This window comes from Macaca mulatta, chromosome 2, assembly GCF_049350105.2.
Source record: "Macaca mulatta isolate MMU2019108-1 chromosome 2, T2T-MMU8v2.0, whole genome shotgun sequence".
In the NCBI taxonomy this organism is placed as follows: domain Eukaryota; kingdom Metazoa; phylum Chordata; class Mammalia; order Primates; family Cercopithecidae; genus Macaca; species Macaca mulatta.
The window spans coordinates 129,155,059-129,176,412 of NC_133407.1; the positions used below are offsets into that span (position 1 = coordinate 129,155,059).

General features: G+C 37.7%; 1 protein-coding gene across 33 annotated transcripts in view; it reads right to left on the reverse strand.

The window, feature by feature from the left end:
- Positions 1-21,354, reverse strand: part of MAGI1 (membrane associated guanylate kinase, WW and PDZ domain containing 1) — a 678,422-nt gene that overhangs the window by 250,120 nt on the left and 406,948 nt on the right. For all 33 annotated transcript variants that reach the window (XM_077993285.1, XM_015130467.3, XM_077993281.1 and 30 more), the window contains exon 2: positions 14,114-14,230. In XM_077993285.1, coding sequence (XP_077849411.1) covers positions 14,114-14,230 — 117 coding nt within the window. The remainder of the gene's footprint in view (positions 1-14,113; positions 14,231-21,354) is intronic.

The following is a 21,354-nucleotide window of genomic DNA, read 5'->3' on the forward strand; positions in this document are numbered from 1 at the left end:
TTTTTGTTTGTTTGTTTTTGTTTTGAGACAGGGTCTCACTCTGTCATCCAGACTGAAGTACAGTGAGTCAATCTCAGCTCATTGCAACCTCCGCTTACCAGGTTCAAGCAATTCTCCTGCCTCAGCCTCCTGAATAGCTGGGATTACAGGTGCCCGCCACCATGCCTGGTTGATTTTTGTATTTTTGGTAGAGATGGGGTTTCACCATGTTGACCAGGCTGATCTGGAACTCCTGGCTGCAAGTGATCCACCCACCTAGGCCTCCCAAAATGCTGGGATTACATGCATGAGCCACTGTACCTGGCCTTGGCCCTTCTTTTAAAAGCAGGTCACAAGAGTAGAGAAGTCCCAACTTCAAAGATGGCAACCTCAGAAGGAATGGTCCAAGGAATAAAGAGTTTTCCTTCTAGTGATGGGAGTAATTAGAAATACAGTAAAAAGAAAGGGCCCTGCTAAAAGACTAGGGTTCTAGCAGAGCCCCTGTTGCTTCCTTAGATGGTCCCTGGAGACTTGTTCCTTACCCTCCTTAAGCTTCTCCCTTTAACTGAAGCAACTGAATCTGGGTCTGAAGCAGCCACACCTTGGTCCAAAGGAATCATCCCATTGCATCCCACACGTATCAAGGGTGGCAAGGAGGGGCAGGGCAAGGAGGTCATTTGCCCCAGGTCCTCTATTCATGAAGGGCCTCCAATTTAGAATTCTGTTGTTCTCTTCAAATAAAGTTATGTCTACAGTACAAAGACACATTAGAAGGAATAAAAGATATTTAAACCTGAGGACAGTTGCCAGACTATACCATCTTTGGCATATTTGAGTTAATGTATTATACATATGGCAATTAGTGAATAGCACAATGATACTACATTGCTGAGTATATTTAAAAGCATTAATTAAGTTGTAACCATTAAAACCAAGTCCTAACATTTGTTGTAGCACCGGTTTTCAGTTTTTAAATATTTCTGGAGATTCAAAACCAGAAGTGATCTCTCAACACTTAAGAGGTCAAGGTCTTAAGGAGCAAGTCCCACCCACAGGACTACATTATCTTGGGATTGGGCCTGGGAGTTTAGGATGCTTAATGTGTCTATTGTTCCCCTAATACACAGATTACTTTTTAAAGAAAAAATAGGCTTAGATATGTTAAGTCCCATGCCCAGATCACACAGGTACATGTTTCCTGATTCTTCCTGGGAAAGAGGTCCCATGCCCTTTTTAAAATTTTTTAAAAAATTTTTTTGGCCTCTTCTTTGGTATTTATTTCACTTTTTGTGTCACATTGATTCACTGGTCTCAAGATCTAGCTCAGTACCCCTCCTTGTACATCTTATAGTCCTGGCCTCATCCTATCACAGAGTTCATCAAATTCTATTGTAAATGCCTCTCGTCTTCCCACTACACTGGAAACTCCCTGCGAGCAGGAAATTTGCCCAGTTTACCTCTAAATGCTGACCACCCAACATGGGGTCACCTGCTCACAGTTGTTTTCAATATACATTTGGTCAATGGGCAGAGAAGTAGATTAATGGAGAATGACTGAATGAACAGATGCATCAACTGATTGACAGATAGAAAAAAAAAGCAAGAGTCACTACCCCGTAAGATCCAATTCTAATACTATCTCCATCCTGTAATAAGCTGAATTAAGAATGGAGAGATCTTGTAACCAGATTGGATTAGGTTTCTGATGATCAAGTATTCATGGATATTACCCGCAATAAGTAAGGCACCATCTCAACACATTTAGAAAGCATGGTTGAGCCATTTGCCTCCAAGATGAATGGCAGTTTGATTCTCCCTATTTTTGAGGTTTTATATCTAGCTGAGTATCTGCTACTGAAACATGGCCTCTGCATAAGGCCATGCAGTCAGTCACCAAGGGCACTATTCACACAGATTAGAAACGGAATAGTTCCCCCCAGAGTTGTGTACTGTGGTGGCTTTGATGGGATCTAAGACTAGGATATAATTACACTACAGAAGAGAGAATTAAAAAGTGACACCCCTTCCCCAAGAAAAAGAATGTTTAATTACTTATTCTTTTTCCTATTTTTTTGTTTTTATATTTTTTGGAAGTTTAAATAATAGGCAGTATAAGCCACTGATTTAGAATGAAACTTCTAGAATGGCACAACACAGCTCTACCTTAGTTGTGGTATCTATAGCAAGTTGTTTAACCTTCCATGCTTCAGTTTCCTTGAATATGGAGAATAAAAGCACTTATATCATAGGATCACTGTGAGGGTTAAATGAGTTATAACACTATTACAGAATAAAATCTAGGCCGGGCGCAGTGACTAATGCCTGTAATCCCAGCACTTTGGGAGGCCGAGGTGGGCAGATCATGAGGTCAGGAGATCGAGACCATCCTGGTTAACACAGTGAAACCCTGTCTCTAATAAAAAATACAAAAAATTAGCGGGGCGTAGTGGCGGGCGCCTGTAGTCCCCACCTACTTGGGAGGCTGAAGCAGGAGAATGGTGTGAACCCGGGAGGCGGAGCTTGCAGTGGGCCGAGATCGCGCCACTGAACTCCAGCCTGAGCGACAGAGCGAGACTCTGTCTCAAAAAAAAAACAAAAGAATAAAATCTAGCAAATCTAGCACGAGGCAAGTATTCAATATATGTTAATGACAAATAATAATTATTAACATAATTTTATACTCACCTAGAATCCAACTAGCAGATACTCAGGATCCATTTAAAATCATTTTTCCTAACTTACTGTCTTGATATATTCATGTATGTGTATATGTAACTATATAGATGTACTAATAATGACCATTGTTTCTTCCCTCAGACTATGTATATATATTTGTATATTATACTGTGCATACATATATATACTATATACTATATAGCATATTGTATACAGTATGTACATATACATATAGCATATAGTATATAGTATATAGTATATAGCATATTGTATAGTATTCTATATGTATATACTATATGTACATATAATATATATACACTATATACTGTACACATATGCTATATATACTATACATATACTATATAGAGTATACCATATACAGTATACAGTCAGGTTGGTTACTAGAACCCCCACTAATAACCACTATTGTTTCTTTCCTCAGACTATATATGTGTATATGTACTATGTATTTAAATACTACATATGCATATATATGATGCATATATAGTATATATGCTATATACTATATATAGTATGTACATGTATATAGTGCATATATACTGTATACACACATAGTGTATATATAGTATAGTACATGTGTGTATATACAGTATATAGTATATATACAGTATTCTATCTATGCTATATATACACATATGGTATATGTGTGTATACACATGTGTACATAGTACATATACAGTATAAACAGTATACTATATATACTGTATACACAGTATACATACATATATGCTATATATGTATAGACAGTATGCACAGTATATGTATATGCTGTATATACATAAATAGTATATACAGTACATATACATATATAGTATGTACAGTATACACTGTACTGTATATACATACATAGTATATATGTATACTGTGCATAGTATATACATAGTATACTGTTTATACTGCTTATATATAGTATATGCTGTACACATATAGTATGTACAGTATACACAGTGTACTGTATATACATATATAGTATATGTATGTATACTGTATATATATTATATATACACACGTATGTATACACACATATATACTATATATGTATATACAGCAGATAGAATACTATATATACTATATACAGTATATACACATATATGACACTATACAGTATACTATATATGTGTATATACAGTATAGTATATGTTTATATATGTGTATATACCATATATACATAGTATATATACACATATATAGTCTGAGGAAAGAAACAGTGGTGGTTATTAGTGGGGGTTCTAGTAACCAACCTGACTGAGTGTGCAGTCCTATTTGATAATTGTAAGCCAAGTCACTTAACTTTATTAGCTTCAGTTTCCTCATCAGTGAAGATACTAGTAGTAATTACTTCCTTTATAAGATTTCTACAAGTATTCAATGGGAAACTATAACGAAAACACTTAGCATAAACTTGGTATTCTGTAAGTGCTAGATTCTTGTTTTAATATGTGCACAACATCTTTCAGGCTAGTCACTCTGCACTTTAATGAACATAGTCTATCAAGGTAGTAACAAAATCTCAATTATAAGCTAAAAACACTGATATAAATGAGGGGGAAGAGAGACAAAAACATAACATTCACATGTAATCCCCTTTCTCCCAAACTATAATCGGTTGACTTTTTTTTTGATATAGGTTAATTTTCCTTTTATAGAAAATATCAAATTTACAGAACAGTGCAAGAACAAGAATAGTACAAATAATACCATACACATTTTACTCAGACTTGCCGGTTATTAACATACCAGCCTGTCATTTGTTCTCTCTCTCCCTCTTCCCATACATAATATATTTTTAACCATTTTTAATGCTTTGTAGTCATTTGAGCATAAGTTGCATCACACATTTATCAGACTGAAATGTGTTTACCCCTAAATACATTTGCATATATTTCCTGAAAATAGTGATGTGTTATTGGTTAATTTTAAATGCAATAGAAAAATATGTCATTGATCCTTTTAAAAGTCTACTTTATTCATATTGTAGTGAAAATAACACAATTGACATTTTCTTGTTTAAATTTTGGGCAGTTCCTTCCCCAACACAAACTAGGCAGGGGAATCAGAACACAACTGGTGAAATTTCCTTACTTGGACCACAGAAGAAATACACACAATCCACTACAGAAGCCAGAAATTTTACTTATGTTTATTGAACACATTTGATACAAGGAAATTTTTAAAAATATATTATTCCTCATTCTCTTGACTCAAATGATTCTTGGGAAACTAAAACATCCTTTCCTTAAAATAAATAATACATGGTAAGGATACTGTGAAAACTTTCATGTACCTTCATAAATTGTCATGGAAATTGCTTTATAATTGCAACAAATCTTGATGAAAAATGTCAGCTAAAATTATAAAGCAATTAAATAAATTAACATGACTGCCAAATAGATATATTAGTATCCTACACTCAGCCAAAGACTAATCCATATGTTATTAGGAGGAGACTCTTTTTTACAATTTAATATGTTAATTTTTAAATACGGTCTTTAAGGTGATGGTAGGCAGAAAAATAAACCAAGAGCTTGGACTCTGGAGGTGGTTAGAACTAGGTTTGAATCTGAGTTCCATCATTATTAAACTGTGCCTCCTTGGAGATGCCACTACCTAAGCTCTCCACACCTCAATTGCTGCACTCATACTGCAGAATACAGAATACAGGTCTGATAACACCACCCCCTGCAGGGTTCAGAGAAGGTTAACAGAGACAAAGCTTGTAAATCACTTAGCACACTGCCTGGTGCATACAGTAAGTGCTCAATTAATGACAGACGTTATTATTAAGTGGTGAGGTCTGGTCTAACATGTTTTCATAAGAAGATTATAAATTACCACAACTCTAATTAAATTTAATCTAAAACTCCTTTGGCTTTCCCTTTTTCAACATCCCTGAGAACCTTAGAATAAAGAACACCAGCCAAACCATGTTTATTTGAATCTATTAGCAGACACACATAAATGAAGTCCAGTGTTACAAGCTTTTACATTTGTAATTTTTTCCCCATTTTTTCTCCAATAGGACTCTATCCACTCAGCAACTATACAATGGCAATTAGGGTTAACAATGTATAATAAGAAATACAAAGACACAGAACATTGGGGAATTAGCTGATGCTGGGAAAAGGCAAAAAATGTGCTGTTTCAAGCATGCCTATTATTGGCTAAATCATCCAATTATTAATCTTCACTATATTCTTGCCTGGCATCTAGTGTTGGGTTGTTACTCAACAAATGCTGGAAAGTCAGTTTTTTAAAACTTAGCTTGTTTAAAGAAAAAAAAAGAATCTTCGTATAAATAAGGCCTCAAAGCCTAAAGAGAAATTGAAAAGAGTGTTTGGGAAGTCATGCTAGAAAGGGAAGGGAAAGGGGTAAGGAAGAACAATCAATCTTAACAGAGGGCCTAGGAAGTGTCAAGCTCATGGCTGGGTGCATCCATACTTCTTGTAAACATCAGTAAAGATAATGAGGAAACTGAGTCACAGGAAGCATGAGTAACCTGCCCAAGCCAACAAAACTGGTAAGTGGTAGAGCCTGCCAGCTTCTCAGGTCCACCACACGTGAAAGCCCATCACATCTGAATGTTCTAGACTCAACAAGACAAGCGCTAATGACACACAGGGGCAGGGCATGAGTCCAAGTGTACTATGCTGAATGGGCTCTTTCCAGTGGCCTGAAGATGCTGAAGGGCCTTTCCAGTGGTTCTCTTTTCCATTACATACACCATTGTGCCAAAGAAAACTAATAGTACAAATGGCTGTAAAATGCAGTGGTTTAAGATAATAACTTTGGGATCCATCAGACTGAAATCAAACTCAGCTCTGTAAGTGTATGTACCTGAGCCTCTCTAAATCTCATTTTCTTCATTGGAAAATGGATATAATAATAGCTTACACTTCAAAACATTAAGGGGATTAAAGGCAATAATGTAAGTAATGTGTTTAACAGAGTTCCTGACACACTGGGCATACTTGATAAACAGGACTTGATTTTTTAAAAAAAAGTTATTAATTTTTAAATTAGAAAGCATGGTGTCAGATGAGTTATTCAGTCTCTCTACTCCCGCTTTACCTCATATGTAATGACAGTAATAACTACCACTAGCATCATAGTACAACTAATCAAACAATATTTGTAAAGTACATAGGCTCTCTACTGACAAAGAGTGATGAATGCCAGCTGCCCTGTCTAGTGCAGAATTAAGAATTTCAGAACCGATCTTAAAGCTTTAAAAAAATGACTCTAGATAAGCTCTAAGGAGAAGGATACATAAAATACATAAGATGAAAAACAGAAATAAAAAAGAGTCAGGGATGGTGGCATGTGTCTGTAGTTCCAGCTACTCTGGAGGCTGAGGTGGGAGGATCACTTGAGCCCAGGAGTTGGAGGCTGCACTAAGCTATGATCATGCCACTGTACTCCAGCCTGGGAGACAGAGTGAGACTGTGTCTCAAAAAATAAATAAATAAATAAATAAATAAATAAATAAATAAATAAGAAAAAAAAGAAAAAGAAAAAGCAAGACAGAAAAAGGTAAGTAAGGTAGAGTATCACCAGAAGTACCTGACATGGACTAGAATAAACAACACCTTGTAATAAATAGCACAATCCACCGATCACAATGTCACTTTTATTACTGACAAAAGCTACAATGGAGAAAATGGCTTTAGATCTTTGTTAACAAGGGGATTGTTAATAAATCACCCCCAAAATTACACTACCAAACCCATTCCCCAGCAAATCTCAAAACCACTGTCTTCCCCATGAGGTCCACCCAAAGAAGATTTCCAGCAAAGATGGACACTGAATGCACGCTTCCCTGGGATCAGACAGAGCCCCCAAGAGAACAGGAATTGTCATGGTCAGGAATTTCCAGGTCCCTCTCATAAGCTCACTGACAGGAAAGCTCACTTCTCCCCTGGCAAGAGGGAAATAGAGATTCCACACTTCAATGCTCCTGAAGGGGCACACTGCAGAAATGCGAAGTGGTTTTCTGCTCGGAGTTGTCACAAATATGGGGGATGCTGCTGGCATTTATGAGGAGGGTTCCAGGGATGCTCCAAGTTCCTCAATGAATAAAATTCCAGAATAACAAAGAAGCTTCCTGCTTCCCTCAGCACCTTCCAGTGCTCCGTCGGAGAGTCCCATGGATAAAAATGTGTTTACAGTTATCTGAGCCCATACTCTGGCTCCAAATCACACCTAAACAAAAAGCATTGTTATCTAGTCTCATGATTTTTTCATTTGGCACAAAACTCCTTGCCTGGACTATTACCTTACTTTGTGAAACATAAATCATAGCTCACCTTATACATGGTGAAATAGGAAACTACGTATAAGCAGTGCAGTGATGCCCTTGACACAGTAACACCCTTGACGTGGGCAATCTGGTGTTTAAAGTGATTTCTATGCACACAGTTTGTGCTAAACATCATGAGGAGTATAAAAACAAATCAAAAGCATAAGAAGTCATTGCTATCCATGAATGTCCTCTGTTGGAACATCCTCTTACACAGGATATTTTGGACAGAACCACATTTAAAGTCACAAATATATGATGGACAGGGGAACCTCATACCACAGCAAGAAACATTCACTTCTTTGTTCCAATGCTTGTCTTCTTAAAGGAAGCCCAATAGCAAACCAATGCATAGCAAATAAGTTTCAATGGAGAAGGACAGGTGTAAGCAGTCAAGGGGTGGGCCAGTAGGTGGGAGGAGTCCCCGTATCATAGACAAGCCAAGGGCACATGGGAAAATGCAGTCATGATGGGTAGAAGAGAATGGGAGAAAAACAGTAGAAAACTGATCAAGATAAATGTTTTACATTATAAGCAACAAACATCTGTGGTTAAATAGAAAAGGGGTAGAGTCGAAGAGTTCAGATCCTTAAGAGTTTGTGTACTTTAGATGAAGTTAAAGTTAGAGATGACAGGATAGAGAGAAAGAAAGGGAAAGAGAGAGATATCATGACAGAGAATCTGGTACACAGTAGGTGTCCAAAAACTGGAGAGCTATTGCTATTGTTAGTAGTCATAGTTTTGCCACAGGCTAGACTTTGCAAAGGCTAAAGCAATCCTTTCAGACAGCCCTTAGTTTACATAGAGGACAACGGCAGAGAAATAGCAATAGAGAGAGAGTTTCCAGTGACCTTTATCTCTTTATCTGATCAGTCCTATGATGCTTGCAAAACTCTCTAGTTCATGAGTTATGACCAGAAGCATTCTACCAGTGTCCAATACAACCTGAACACAGGTATGCACATTCCAGGAGACAAACTATTTTTCAGCATCCAGTTCTGTATCCTGGATGCTTGCCAACAAATAGGTCTAGTTTATGTCATCAGCTCTAATTGTCAAAGATCACAGGAAAAGGGGTTGATTTTAGGCAAGCCATACTGGAAACAACTATGCTTAAGAGAAAACTGTAAGTTCAAATAGAACTAATGGTAATTTGTGGCCCCATTTAAAATAATAGACAATGTTAGCAGATGCTAAAACGCCCGTTTGAATATAGCTATCGTATAAAGACCAGTATCACCTATGTTTACCACATCAAATTTAAATTGCCTTGTAGATCAAATACACGTAATCCCTCTGTGAAGTCCTTTAAGTCAATGATCAATACCTCTTAGACTGGTTACAATGGTCTCAGTATTGGGAAGAGCCTTGATGAACCAAGTGTTAAGCTGGAGAACAAAACTGACTTATCCTTTCCTCTTTTAGGCAACCTTTGCTTGAAAAGAAAGATGACAGTTGAGCCTAGAAAAGTGAAGAGGAATGGGAGGGGCATTGTTCAGCATTCCAGAGAACCGGCACTACTGGATGAGTTGTATCTCGTTTTGACAGCAGCAGTATAGTAAATGACAAGCCCTGTCAGGTAATGCATCTATCTTCATGGGAAAAGCGGCCATTCCAAAGCAAGAATCTCAGATGTTGTCACATCAGCTAGGATAAGAAGTCATAAAACAGGAAGGCTATCATTGCAGGAGGTACAGTGATATCTAGACTACAATTAGGAGGAGCTGTGAACGGGCACTCCAGCTCCAAGCTCATGGGAGCTCTGACATTCTTCTTGTGTGCCTCGATTACCAGCCACGTAATTAGTGAAATCCTTATCAGTCATCTATGACCCTTTTTGGGGCTCAAGACTCTGACCTTCTTTTTATGCTGAAAGTCTTAGGGTCAAAGCAATTCTTCTGTTTTTCTCAAATGCTAAGTAAGGAAGAAAAAAATAAAAGAAGAAAAACAAAGAACATCTTTTTCCATTTCTTCATTTGTTCATTTGTTCAACAAATACTTATCCTATAGTCCAGGCACTAACCTAGGAGTGGCCTGGTCACTCAGTTAGATATGCTGCCTGACTCCTGAAAATTGGAATCTAATTAGAACAGGCAGGCACGCAGCAGGCACTACAATCAGGCACAAAAAAGGCATGAAGGAAGTCACAGAGTGCGGCTTGGGGAGTGGGGAGGAGGGCAACAGGCCCAATCTGCAGAAGCAACAGAGGACTTCGTGGAGGAAGTGGCATCTGGCTAAAACTTAAAAAGAAGACTGTGAACTGGTCAGATAGAGAGGCGGCGGAACAGAAAAAATAATATGTACCCATTTATAAGAAGACACAAAGTGTGTTTGGAAGACGAAGTTTGTAGGGTTGAAGCGCAGATTGGGAGGGGTTGGGAATGTGAACAAAACTAGAAGGGGAGAAAGACAGAAATATTAGCTAGATGGTTCTGAGGAATGAGAGAAGTAGGCATGTTTACAAGCATTGCAAACCCATTTATTATGGTTTTCTATAGGTACACAAAGAAAAGATCTAATGGAAAATAAGATAACCTAGATATGCTAAGAAAATCATGTAATGATTTTTCTGAATCTAAATCATTAATTAAAATTATATTGTACATACCAGTGAATTAATTGAACATCAGAGAGAATATACTTATTTTTAAGGTATTATGCCTGCCATTGCTCCCAACCCCAAGACAGAAAATATCATTATTTTCAACAACTAGAGCTCTAAATTCAGCCATCAGAAATATTTTTTCCTTTTACTCTCAATAGTCTGTATATTACTCTAATCAGGCTATTACTAATAACACCCAACTTGGGAGTTACAGAGAACTGGTTTAACCCTGACCATGCTACTTGCTGTGTGACCTTAAGCAAACTGGTAACCTCTCTGAACCTGTTTCCCTTAATAAAACTCACCTTATAGGATTGCTATGTGCATCTGATAAGACAATGGTTGAGTCAGTACTACTATTTCCATTTTACTGAAGAGTCAACGAGATTCAGAGAGGTTATGTGACTTGTACCAGGCCACACAGCCAGCAGAGCAGCCCTCAGACTTCACAGCAGGCCCCTGAACTCATTCTACAACTGCATCTCTTTTCTGTTGGGGTTTTTCTAGGGGTATTTTCAATGGTAAATATAATTAAATTTCAACTAACATACCCTTTCTTCTTACTGCAGAAATAATAAAAGTTCTTGAATAAAGGGAAAATAAAAGGGGAGTCGAGAATAATAATAACCGTAACAAAAATAGCACTGGATGAACACTTTAAATGGGTAAATTGTATGGTATGTGAATTATATCTCAACAACACCGTTACAAATTTTGAAAAGTAAAATAGCAGCAGATGAGAAATGAGTAATATGGCATTTCAAATGGTACAATTTTGAGAAAGTTCAATTTTGTTGCTTCATCTTTTGGCCAGTAAAACAGGGGTGCTATTATCTGCATTTCCTCTGCCAGAGAATTAAGATAAACTGAGCCCTAAGTGGTAAAGTGTGCTATGCTGCACATACAGCTCCAATACATTACGGCAACACTAAAAATAACCTGAGAGTGAAGGAGCTTTATTTCTTCATTGCCAATGACCCATGAGCCTCCTAAAATGTACAAGGAAAGAAGTCTACCCCCACCACAAGCACCTGTTCATGAGGTCATCTCTTCTCAAAATACTGAAGTCACTGAAATGTCAGTGGCAGGAAGTTCTGGAACGTACAGATTACACGAGCCCATTTCCCTGCAGCACAGTTACATCATCATCAAGAGAATCCATTCCCCAAATCCACGGCTTCCTAATCCATTAGCACAACGGGCTGGTGGAGAGCTTGGCTTTCCCAGTCATATGGGCCAGAGAATCAAAATAAACACAAATGTGGCCAGAGGAACACAAGTCGAAAGAATCCCAAGTCAGCCCCAGTCTACTCATGTTCAAAGGCACACACGCTCCACCAGACTCCAAAACAGACCTCTTCTGAATTTCCTTCCCATTTTATGAAGGAAGTGTAAAATGAATTGTTACCTGTTTTCTCTTTTAGTAGGAACACCATTTCTGCTTTCCAAATTCCTGATTTACTGGTTTCACAGCCATAAAACATCAATGCCAAGGGCTTTATACAAGCAAAAACAAACATGATTTTTCCACTGTTTTTAAAAGACAGAGGTCGTTTTTGCCCCAATTCCTACATAGTGGTAAGCTTAAAATCAAGCCATTTAGCTCACAGTCAGGTCCAATAAATCAGTGGAAAAAATAAACGGGAGAGCATGCCAAAATGTAACCATGGTAACACCACAGATGCATCAAGAAATGGTGCGCTCATTTGCTTCATCCCCATTTCTTAAATTGGAATCTAAGTAGGGGAAAAATTACACAGAGAACAATCATGATTCTGCAATTACTGATTTCTGCAAAATTGTATTCAACCTGCTGTGCTATAACTTCAGAGGCAGCTACAGGGCAGCTATGAAAACAGCCCTAGATGACATAAGAGTTAAAAAGACCAGATCTGCCACTTACTGACCCTCCCTGTGACTTTGTTTCTTCATCTGTAATATGGGTGTCAAAGACTCCCAACTTCAAAGGGTTACTACAGGAGGAATGCCTGACAGTGCAGAAGAGGCAGGGCAATGATGAACTCAGGCGACTCGAAGCCCTGATCACCTTTGGCTTTCATTTTATTGGCTTCCTCATTGCCTCAGTTTCTTGATTTACAAAAATAGAATGATAATCCCTGCCCCATCTATGTGATTAGCATTAGGAATTAATTATTATTAAGCCAAAATATAATACATTATTATGAGGGTATTACCAGGATTACAGTTTACAACTTCAAAGCTAAAAGACTAAAAGAACTGAGGACCACAAGTTCACATTAACACATCATCACACTCCTCTCCGTCAAATGCAGCTTAGCCGCTCCATGGACAGAGGCAATCTTGGGGCCCTGTCCCAAGTTACTTGTAGCAAACTTCTTTTCCTCTCAGAGCTTCTGTTTTATTTATGAGTAAAATAGAGAGCCAGGGGCTATTCTAGAATCTGATCTATGGAGGTTATCATCTAGAACTACAGTCTAAGTCTTTTCGAATCTACAGAATGCCTTAGATTAGTTCTGCTTGTTCTTTCACAGCAGTATCAGAAAACATTAGCACTCTAGCATATCATTTGCAAGGCTTTTTTTTTTTTTTAAGCAAACCATTTATAGCAAACAAAACATAGAAATAAACAGGGTACCTTGAACATAAAATTATTCCTCCTTTCTTTTGCTGGTTTAAAAAATGATATTTCTAGAAAAATAAATTCCAAACTTTGAAGGACTGGGTAACAGGAGAAAGAAAAATTCTAAGTAATAAAACCAGAATCATTCTTTCCTCGTATTTTAAAAGAAATTAAACAACCAGGAACACAGTGTGCCGCAGCACAGTGAAACTTCACTACAATGGAGCTGTCAATTTGTCCACCCATACACAGACAGACAGACAGACAGACAGACGGACAGGCTGCCTTTCTTTACACAGACACTCTGCTTTCAGCGATCCTGTGTTCTGTGTCTTGTTTTTTTCAGATTTGGTGTAATCTAATGGTTTGGGGGTTTGGGATTTTTTTATCTGTGGAAATCATTTCTTCAAACAAAATTATATAAAATCCTGACTTAACAATCTGATGAAGTTGACCAAAAGGAGAACCCTGGGAAGGAAGAAAGAGCCCACTGGGGTATTCCCTTCACTGGGGGTCTCCACAAAGGTCAGTCTGAAGGCTGCTGGCCCAGTCTACTCCATTAATAACAGCAATGGTTCACATTTATGGAGGCTTACAGCACGCCATTATCTTACAAAACGCCTTCTGTGCCTGATCTCATTGACTCCTCATAGCAGTTCCATGAAGCTGGTATTACTGACATGTCCTTTCCACTAATGTGAAAAGTGGGCCTTACAAAGGGTAGATAATTTGCCCCACATTACAGAGAAATGACTGAAACCCAGGCACACCACGACACTGTATTATTCAATTATGATTTACTTGAGTCAAGGAGTCACTCAGTAGGCAAGCCACCAGGTGTTCCACAATCGGTTGTTGAGATCTCCTTTCTCCCCTGGACCTTTCACACACACACACGCACCCAGCAGCGAGATGCCAAAGTCTGGCTACTTACAAGGCACAGCATGGCGGTAAAGGTTATCCCTTATGGTCTGCTGGAGCTCATGATCAGGAGACCCCTTCTGGAACCGCTGATTGAGAAAATGTCGCAGGTCCTTGTTCAGCCTTCCTCCTGCAGGAAATACATAAAATAGACATACCACATCAACAACAGGGCCTCCTAGAAAAGGAGTAGCCAAGAACTGAGTGCGAGAAAGCCACAGGATGCAATTCTAGCCTGCCACCCCTAGTCATTAGGAGGATGTACTTTAGATTTTCCTCTGCTAGGGTAAAGTCAAGAAGGAATGTCATAAAGATAAAACAGCACTGGCAAAGCATTAATTTGGAGCTCCTATCTCACATCATACTAGAAGGCCAAAATATCAAAGTGTTTAACATAGGCTATTACATTTAAATATGTGCCATCGACACTTGTAGACCCTATTACTAGAAGCGTAAATTACTGAAACCTTAAAGAAGACAATCCAGCAATAACTATCAAATTATAAAATGTTCTTTGACCAGGGATTTGATTGGTAGGAATTTACTCTACAGGTATACTTGTAATCTCCTCAAATTTCCATGAGCATTTACTATAGTTTTTTAACTTTTTTTAATTTTTATTTTTTGAAATGGAGTCTCACTCTGTCACCTAGGCTAGAGTGCAGTGGCACGACCTCAGCTCACTGATTCAAGTGAGCTGCTTCCCAGATTCAAGCGATTCTCCTGCCTCAGCCTCCTGAGTAGCTGGGGTTACAGGCATCCACCACCACACCCAGCTAATTTTTGTATTATTAGTAGAGACAGGGCTTCACCATGTAGAACAGGCTGGTCTCAAACTCCCGGCCTCAAGTGATCTGCCCGCCTCAGCCTCCCAAAGTGTTGGGATGACAGGTGTGAGTCACTGCACCTGGCCCTAATATAGCTTTTTTTAATGACAGTAAATAAATAAAAACAAAAACCTGGTAACAACCAAAAGGGAGCAATTAAAGCACAATTCATCCATATAACAACTACTTTGCATAAGCTAGATTTTCATGGGTTGATATTGGGAGAAAATGTGTGGGACTATGCATAATGTCTGATTCCTTTTCTGTAAAAATGAATTTGGAAAAGGAGAGACTGGATATTAATAGGAGGAATCAGAAGAAAGTTTTAAAAGCAATTTCTTTTAGGACAAAGGACTTGAGCTCGGGATAAATACGTAGACTTCACTCTTCATCACACAGACAGACAGACAGACACAGACATAGACACAGACATCTCCCTACCCTGTGTTGCTTTTCAAACACTAAATGTATGTTGCTTTGTTGTTGTTGTTGTTGTTGTTAAAGCATAGTTATCTAAGTGAGTCTGTGTTTATTTCTTTGCAATTGTCTACACTTAACAGAACAAAAGAAAAGCTAAAAATATGATATTATCACAAAAATGTGTCATCGAAAAGAGACACATTTTAAAAAATCATAATCACAAATTACAGTCTACAGGATCAACAGAAGTCTTGTAGATCAACCTAACTAGCATTCACTCTTAATGGAGAAAGATGCTTCAATGACAGCTAAAACTAACTAGGCTGAGACTGTCTTTCCATTTTTAGACAAGATATAAATTAGGTAAGAGCATTTTTAGCCTTAGAGAAACAATGCAGCAACCCAGGAGTCACGTGAGCTATAAAACTCATGTCTTCAAACGATAACTTCCCTATGGTCAAAAAGAGTAAATCATGAGGATGACAGTGATGGTTAAGATGATGGTATTTCCTACCTAGGGCAGGAAACTACTGATCTTTTACTTTAACATCACGTTCAATATAAGATTCTGGCTACACCTGCTCATTTTGAAATAGATAATAAAACCCAGTTTGAGCTATTTTATTTGGTATTATATCTACTGTTTCAAGTGCTCAAAAGGAAAATACACATATTCAAACCAATCTTAAGTCATTCAATCATTCATCAAGTATTTACTGAATGAAGACACCCACATGCCATGCCACATGAACCCACCCTCCCAAAAAAATCAGCACAAGGTTTGAACAGACAGTTCACAATGGAATATATGTGACTATTAAGCATATAAAAAGATGTTAGACATCCTTAGTCACTAGAGGAAAAATAATAAAATCATAATTAGATCCCATTAAATAACTACTTGAATAACAAAAATTAAAAAGACTGAAAATATCAAGTGTTGGCAAGGTTGTAGAGAAACAGGAACTCAAATATATTGTTTAGCAGGCATACAAAATGGTTCATCCTCTTAGGGAAACAATTTGTCAATATCTTAGAAAGTCATACCTTCAATAGCCAAGTGACCCAACAATTCCACCCTTACTTACATAAGAGAAATGAAAACAAGTCCATAAAAAAAATCTTGCAGATGAATCTTCACAGCAACTTTACTTACAAATAGCCAAAAATTGGAAACAATCCAAATGTCCATCGGAAGGTGAATGAATAAGCAAACTGTGGTATAATCAAGCACTGGGGTGCTATACAGCAATTAAAAGAAACTACTAATGCATGCATTAATACTGATGAATCTCAAACACAGAATGTTAAGCAAAAGAAGTCAGATACAAAAGATAAAATGTTGCATGATTTCATTCATATACAAAGTTTGGGGATGCACTAAAAAATTTGGAACGGACTAATTTATAGTGAGAGAAAACAGTTTTGTTGTTACAGAGAGCTGAAGGTAAGTAAAAACTAACTGCAAAGGGCATAAGGGAATAAGATCTATGGATCTATGGGTCTTTCCCATTGGGGAAAACAGGGCGAAGGACTTCTATATGATTTCTCTACATGCAGGATTCTATACATGGGGCCTCTATATTATTTTTTGTAATATCCTGTGAATATATAATATTTTCAACACCAGTTTTTTAAAATGGGGAGCACAAGGGAAGATTCTGGAGGAGATGCCAATATAATATTTTCTTTTTTTGAGATGGAGCCTCATTTTGTTGCCCAGGCTCATGTGCAGTGGCACAATCTCAGCTCACCGCAACCTCTGCATCCCAGGCTCAAGCGATTTTCATGCCTCAGCCTTCCGAGTAGCAGGGATTACAGGCATCTTCCACCATGCGTGGCGAGTTTTCATATTTATAGTAGAGATGGGGTTTTACCACGTCGGCCAGGCTGGTCTTGAACTCCACCTTCAAGTGATCTGCCCACCTCGGCGTCCCAAAGTGCTGGGATTACAGGTGTGAGCCACCACTCCTGGCCCCAATATAATATTCTTGATCGAGATTAATAACATGGGTTTATATATTTGTCAAAATTCACAGAACTATATACACAAACAAGTATGTTTTATTATATGTAAGCTATACCAATAAAATCGATTTCAAAAGTTTAAAATACATATAATGATTGGATGATTGGATGAGTTCTAGGTGTGAGTCAATGTTCAGGTTGCATAGTTCTCTCTTTAGAGAGTTGAAGCGAAGGAAAAAGAAAGTAAATCTAGGTAGTTAAGCCAGACGTGCCTACTTCTGAATCCTGGTTCAACTGTTTATCAGCTGGTGAGTCTGAGCACAGGGTTTAATCTCTGAACCTTGCTTTCCTCAACTGTAAAAATAGAACACTGATGTAATATTAGCTCTGTCACAAGATTGTTGTGAGGATTAAATGGGATGATACATTCAGACAGTGCCTGGCAAAAAGAAAGCACTCAGTGAAAGATGGAAATTATAATTGTTATGTTGTTGAATGGATGATTGTTGAGGTGAGGGGCCAAAGAAAGAAAATCAGTCCAAACATGAACTCTTACTCTTTAAAAAAAAAAAAATCCATGCAAACAAAATTTATTCTATTGGCTTAGAAATAGCTAGAAACAAAATAAAGACTTATGGAGATTTGGATGAAAGGATATTTCTAATGTTTTTAGAAGTGAATAAAAATCTACTTGTGCTAAAATAGTGTGGACCTATGTAAACTCATTAACAAACATTTAGTGTGTGCTTAATATATTCCAGGCATTGTGCTGGAGCTGAAGTTCAGGAAATGAAATCAACTAGTAAGTCACTGATATGTGATATCTCGACCTGCTAACTCTAGCTTGAGGTATAAGGCGCTCTAGAAATTGAGTTAAAATTCCCATTGCCTGCAATGTAGGGTTTTAAATTTCTCTTAGGTGACAAGAGTTCTTGACATTAAAAAGACACTAACAGTTATCATTTGTGCCATGGCAAGATGTCTATGATATCCAAAATGCTTAAATCAAAAGCAACATTCCAAAGGAGTTTTCAGATACAATATCTTTTTATCACATATATAACAAAGATTTGTACATCCTTATGGATCATATGTGGTAACTATCAAGATAAACCAGGGGTATATAGATTGGAAAGCATTCTATTTTTTTTATTTTTCTGGAGACAGAGTCTCACCCTATCACCCAGGCTGGAGTGCATTGGTGTTATCATGGCTCACAGTAGCCTTGACCTTTCAGGCTCAAGCAATCCTCCAGCCTCAGCTTCCCAAGTAGCTGGGACTACAGGCATGCACCATTATGTCCAGCTATTTTTAAAATTTTTGTAGATACAGGTTCTTGCTATGTTGCCCAGGCTGGTCTTGAACTCCTGGGCTCAAGCAATCCTCCTGTCTCAGCCTCCCAAAGCGCTGGGATTACAAGTGTGAGCCACCGTGCCCCACCTAGAAGGCATTCTTAAGTATAAGCTCTTGGTTTACACCTAAGCTTATACTCAAACTAACCAAGGTAGCTAGGGTTTATGGTCAACAAACTAAAACTCCCCTCTACTGCAGATGTGCAAAAGGACAGGGTTTACTATGCTGCCAGTTAACATTTACTTTGAGTTCCATCACATTTGGACATGAAAAGCCTCAACCTTCACATTTTATTAAAAATACTGTACATTTTGGCATCTAATATCAAATTAATTGCCAGTTATTCAAGGGACATATCTATAAATCGTCTACTAATTTCAAGGGCAGTGAGCCAATAAAATAAGTTGGAAGACAGCTTGTCATAGCATCTTCACTTTCTCTGAAATTCAAGATTTGTTTTGTAAATAGAAAAGAGAATATAGGTCAGAAATACAGTCATACACTATATAGCAGAGTTCCAGTCAAAGCCATATGTACCATGGGTCCAAAATTACAACACTGTATTTTTTCTGTACCTTCTCTCTGTTTGTATATGTTTAGATTCACAAATACTTACCACTGTGTTACAAATGCCTACAGTATTCAGGAAAGTAACACGCTGTGCAGATTGTAGCTTAGGAGCAATGGGCTATACTATATAGCATAAGTGTGTGTAGTAGGCTATATCAACTGGGTTTATGTAAGTGCACTCTATGATGTGTGCACGACTAAATCACCTAAGACCACATTTCTCAGAACGTATTCCAGTCATTATGCAACATACGACTATATGTAGAGCTTTTTCCAAGAAAGGGTTTCAGAGCTTGATGTAAGACAATTTTATATCTTAACTGGGGAAAATGGGGCTTAGATGCTCTCTTGATGTGCCATTATTTTATATTTCTGTATCTTATCTCTATACATCTGGAATTCTGTGTCTTTTACATTTACAGCAATATAACTCTGCTTTTTTTCACCCATATGAGTTTACAGAATGTTAATCACGTTTGATGGATGTAATTTTTGTTATTTTAAATGTTGTATAATATTTAATATTAAAATAAACCGAAATATATTTATCCTTCATAGAAAATTAAGCTACTTCCAATATAAACAATGCTGCTATAAAAGTCTCTGTAATGCCTCCCTCCCCCAACTTTTTTTTTAGCAAATGTGTGGGGTTTTTCTCTTTAGATTATCTAAACCTAAAAGTGGACATAGATATCTTCGATTTATTTTAATATTTTTGAATTCATCCCCAAAATGGTGGTACCAATTTGCCTTTCCATAAATAGTTTTGGCAGTCCTGTTTTCCCACACTTAGGCCAACGTTTGCTATTGTCACTATCTTTCAGGTCCCCAAAACCACTCCTGACCGGATGATTCACTAAGAAGTTTCAGAGGACTCGTTATATAGTTGTACTCATGGCTATGGTTTTATTCTAGCAAAAAGATACAAAGTGAAATCAGCAAAGGAAAAAGCCTCACAGAACAAAGTCCAGAGAAAATCGGTGTTAAGTTTCTAAGTGTCCTCTCCAAATGGCATCACATAGGACACATGTACATCCCCCAAAGAAACCATGTGAAAAGCTGCCCACGAGAGAAGCTCCTTAGACACCCAGGGCCCAGGGCTTTTACTGGGAGTTGGTCATGTAAGCAGCCTTTGCCTGGCACAAAATAAATCTCCAGACTCTCGGAAAAAAAAGTATAAATGATAGCATTTGGGCATACAGTCTAGACATAGTGAGTCACTCTTATCGGTTATTAGAATAGAAGAAATTCTCTGAAATGCAAGTTCCCAGATGCCAGCCAAGGGCCACCTTAGCATTCCATCCAGCTGCCACTAACTCTTTTCTGCACATTCCAACTTTATAAATGTTTCCTAATCTACTATTTATAAAATGATATCTTGGTGTTATATTAATTTATAATTACTGATTACAACTGAGACTGAACATTCTATTATAGTTTTTAAATTGTCTTTTATGTTTTCCTTTCTGTGACTTGCCTGTTCACATTTCTTGTACGTTTTCCTATGAGGTTATCTAGTTATTCTTGATAAAGAGATATTCTTACATATTCTGGATAGGGTTCCTTTAGCACTTACTTATGGTATAAATTTTGCCTGTCATTATTTAAACATAAAATGATCCCCTAATATAACTGAGACGTGTCGCTTCTCCAAATTTTTCTCTCACCTGCTAGAGAGTTTTTGGCCAACTCTTATCAGAAGCATCTTTTCAAGGTGATGGATGATGAGGGGACCCTGCTTGGACTGATCTCTACCTCCTAGGATAGAGATCCGAAAAGGAATGTTGCTCAGTAGAAAGAATCTTTGTGGTCAAAAAACCAGGTTTCCTGAGGGAACACTTTGCAGTCTTCTTAATGTACCCATCTGTGACCGAGAGGGCAGAATACAATTCCCTGTCTGTATTACATGAGCTCCACAGCTACATCCACATCCAGAAGGTCGAAGAACGGTATTTCATTACAATTAGTATTGACACTGAAATACATTTCAAATTGTCGATGCTGAGGAGAACTTGCATAAGGATTCTGAACTGGTCGCACTTTCAGGTGATTCTGCTTTAGCACACAATTTCTTCAAAAAATGATTATAGTTGTAGGAAAAGTCCATTTATTAGGG